This window comes from Cicer arietinum, chromosome 3 (assembly GCF_000331145.2).
Source record: "Cicer arietinum cultivar CDC Frontier isolate Library 1 chromosome 3, Cicar.CDCFrontier_v2.0, whole genome shotgun sequence".
Classification (NCBI taxonomy): domain Eukaryota; kingdom Viridiplantae; phylum Streptophyta; class Magnoliopsida; order Fabales; family Fabaceae; genus Cicer; species Cicer arietinum.
The window spans coordinates 48297509-48300722 of NC_021162.2; the positions used below are offsets into that span (position 1 = coordinate 48297509).

At 35.3% G+C, this 3214-nt stretch overlaps 1 protein-coding gene across 1 annotated transcript; it reads right to left on the bottom strand.

The window, feature by feature from the left end:
* Positions 1–433: 433 nt before the first annotated feature.
* On the bottom strand, positions 434–2436 carry LOC101488593 (pectinesterase-like). Its single transcript, XM_004492170.4, has 2 exons — positions 1424–2436; positions 434–1316 (listed from the first exon to the last, which is right to left on the bottom strand). The coding sequence occupies exons 1-2, from the start codon at positions 2397–2399 to the stop codon at positions 619–621; spliced, it is 1674 nt and encodes a 557-aa protein (XP_004492227.1). The 5' UTR covers positions 2400–2436; the 3' UTR covers positions 434–618.
* Between the last annotated feature and the right edge of the window lie 778 nt (positions 2437–3214).

Sequence of the window (3214 nt, forward strand, 5' to 3'; positions counted from 1 at the left end):
AATTTGTCTATACGAATTTTGTGGTAAAATATTTAGTGTTCAACTTTGGATAAAAATTTGCTGCGAGTGACCGCCTGATCAAGATTAGATTATTTAGATTTCAAATTTAATAATTTTAGTTTAAAAAAAATCAAAATCTACTTAAAATTTAGATCATTTGATCTTAATTGAACGATCACGCAATCACTGACTACATTGTATGGATGTGTGCGCAAGAATCTAAATTTGTTCAACTACTCCTAAATTGAAATTAGGAACTCTAATCCAGCATCCTACTTGGTTGTTATCTCAATCTTAATTTATAATTTATGGTTAAAATAAAATTGTAGTATTTGAATGTATGTCTATGTCAAGCATTGAGAAATTCCTGCATTAAATGTAAGATGACAACTGTCTATTGGAATATTTAAAACTAGGATGGTTGAAGCACGAGTAAAGAGTAAGACAAATTTATTTTCCAGACATGACACATTCATTACAATAATACCACTAAAAGATTATTGAAACATCCTATGTAAGAATGTTTTTTCGGTAACCTCATTATGCTGCCATAAAGCATAGTTTTTTGTATTTTAGTTCCTGCAAAACATAGCAGTACAAAGTTGCTGAAGCTCATATCTACAAGCCTTCAATAAAAGCCACTCCTGTGTTCTTCAACCAAACATTACCTTGGATGAGTTGTTTTACTGTAAACTTACTAGCCTCTGTTGCACTTGTGATAACATGATAACCAGGCCAATTCACTCTCTTGCTGGTACCGGCACCTGGTCCATTGTTCAAGTATTCTCCATAGTACAATGTTTGTAGAAAGTCCTTACTCGCGTCGTTCCATTCGGCCCAACCAGTTGGGTCGATGTGGTTGTCTATCAAGGACTGTAGAACAACAGTCCTTGAATATTTCTTCCATGGACGGCCTAGGTATGTTTTGATCGAGCTCACCACGGGCTTGAGGTCCGAGCTTGGTATTACGTCACATTGTTGAATTGAAGTTGCAGTGTTTTGGTTTGGATCTTCTCTACCTTGGGCTGTGACCATGTTTTTTTGGTTGCTCATGGGCCTTCGGGCCGCGAGTTTGCTCTTCTGGAATACAACAGCTGCGTTCCCGAAGATAAAGTCAACTGTACCGGTAATGTAGGAATCACGGTAAAATTGTCTGTTGGAGTGTGCATAGAGAGTGTCTTGAAACGCGTCAATGCGGCATCGGTTGATGACGGATTGATCTGCACCGACTCGGAGAGCAACTGCCTGGTGCTTCTCTGGGCCTGCTGTGTTTTGGAATCCAATGTCCTGAGCTATAAACCCATCCCCAACAGCAGCTGCAAAACCAAATTATATAAGAATATAAGTCTTTACTTTTTCTTATCTTAAATATAAGAGAAAATTGAGTTAACAAAAGTTGATGTATCTGATTAAAAATTCCTACCGACAGTTGCACTTTTGAAAGTGGTTGATCCATCAATGACATTCAAGCTGCCTGTGATTGTTGTTACATCCATACCATCACCTACAAGCATGACATTCTTCTTTTTCTTTCCAATTTCTACATTCTCTTTGTAGATTCCCTTTTTCACATAGATAACATACCTAGTATTACCATTATCTGGTGCAGATGCAACAGCTTCAACCACAGTCTTAAACTTGCCACTTCCATCTTTAGCCACCACAACATTTGCCTTTATGTCTCCAATTGAAGACTCCAAAAGTTTCCTATCCTTACTTGTTACCCAAGAAGGAAAGTCTCCATTCAACTTCTCCTCAATGAATCCATCACTATCTTTTGAAGGAAAAACCGCGACAAGCACGGCGAGAGAGCTTCTAGCTCTTGATATCAAGTCATGAAGATCACTTTCCATAACAACCAGAGATGAACCTTCTAATCCATCCAAGCAAGTTACATGGTTAGTAAGCACAGTACTTAGCCATGTGTGTGCATTTTGCTGTGAGTCAATGTTATTATTAGTTAGTGTCAACACTGAGTTCCAAACTCTATCCATTGACAAGTCCATTAGTTCCTCACAGTCATTCAAAGCAAGTTCCTCTTTAGGACTGTTAACTCGGCGTTTGATAACATTGGCTTTGTCCATGGTTTTTTTAATGTGTGTGGTTGACTTGGTTAACAAGGATATTAAAGTATTGAATTTGTGGTCTTTTGTGTTTGGCAAGGTTTGATGTTGAGATACTTCTGAGACATGAGTTAAGCATGATTTTGTATCAATTGCAAGTTGACACAAATGGGGAGCAGAGGAGAGGTGAAAGAAGGATATTGGTTTATTCAAATGTGAAATAACAAGGGCTGATGAGCTTATGATAGCAACCAAAGACAAAATTAACCAAAATGTTTTGGGAAGGGATTTTCTTGGCTTGTCTAACAAAGTTTCTTGTGTAGTAGCCATACTCATAAGCTTGCTGGTTTCTCACTATGATCTTTCATTACTTCATCAAACTTATATATAGACCAAAATATTGCATATTTTGAAGATAAGGATTACAAATCTAATGGCGCATGTACACCGACGGTACAGATTCATTAAACTTTTATTTTTTATTTTATACACGTGATTAAATTCTTATGTGTTGTCTGGCTTAATTTATGTAAACTCTAAAGTATGGCTGTTGGTGAAGTTGGACTATTAATTATATTTTTTATTGTTTTAGTGAAAAAAGTATACCAAGTGGGCTGAGGGGTCACCTTCATATCTTTTATTTTCTTGTATTATGTATAGGTATGAATCATTACAAGACAAGGTTTTATAAAATATAAGTGGAAGACATTATTGCAGAGTGGCGTGCATACATTTTGTTCTATCATGCATATTCATCAATGATGAGGACAAATGTTCTTAATATAGTACACAGAAAGTGGAACACATTATTACACAAGTTTATTTTACTTAGCAATGTTTGGTAGGCTAATTCATGTGCGAATCTTTTATCATTGAATTAAATGAAGTATGATGACATTATTTGATAATGGATATTCTCATATTTGTAGTTTTTTTCTTCACACATCCAAATTCCTATGTTAACTATAGCTTCAACTATTATCATATAAAACTATTATGCACAACCTTTGTCAAAGAGTCTAAATCTACATTCTTATATAAATAAAAAACGAAGTCTTAATCTAAATTAATTAATCCATTGCATGTGACCTTTCGTTTTCCTGAATTTGATTTTTTAATTATAAAAAAAACACGAGATAATTTTAAGTTGA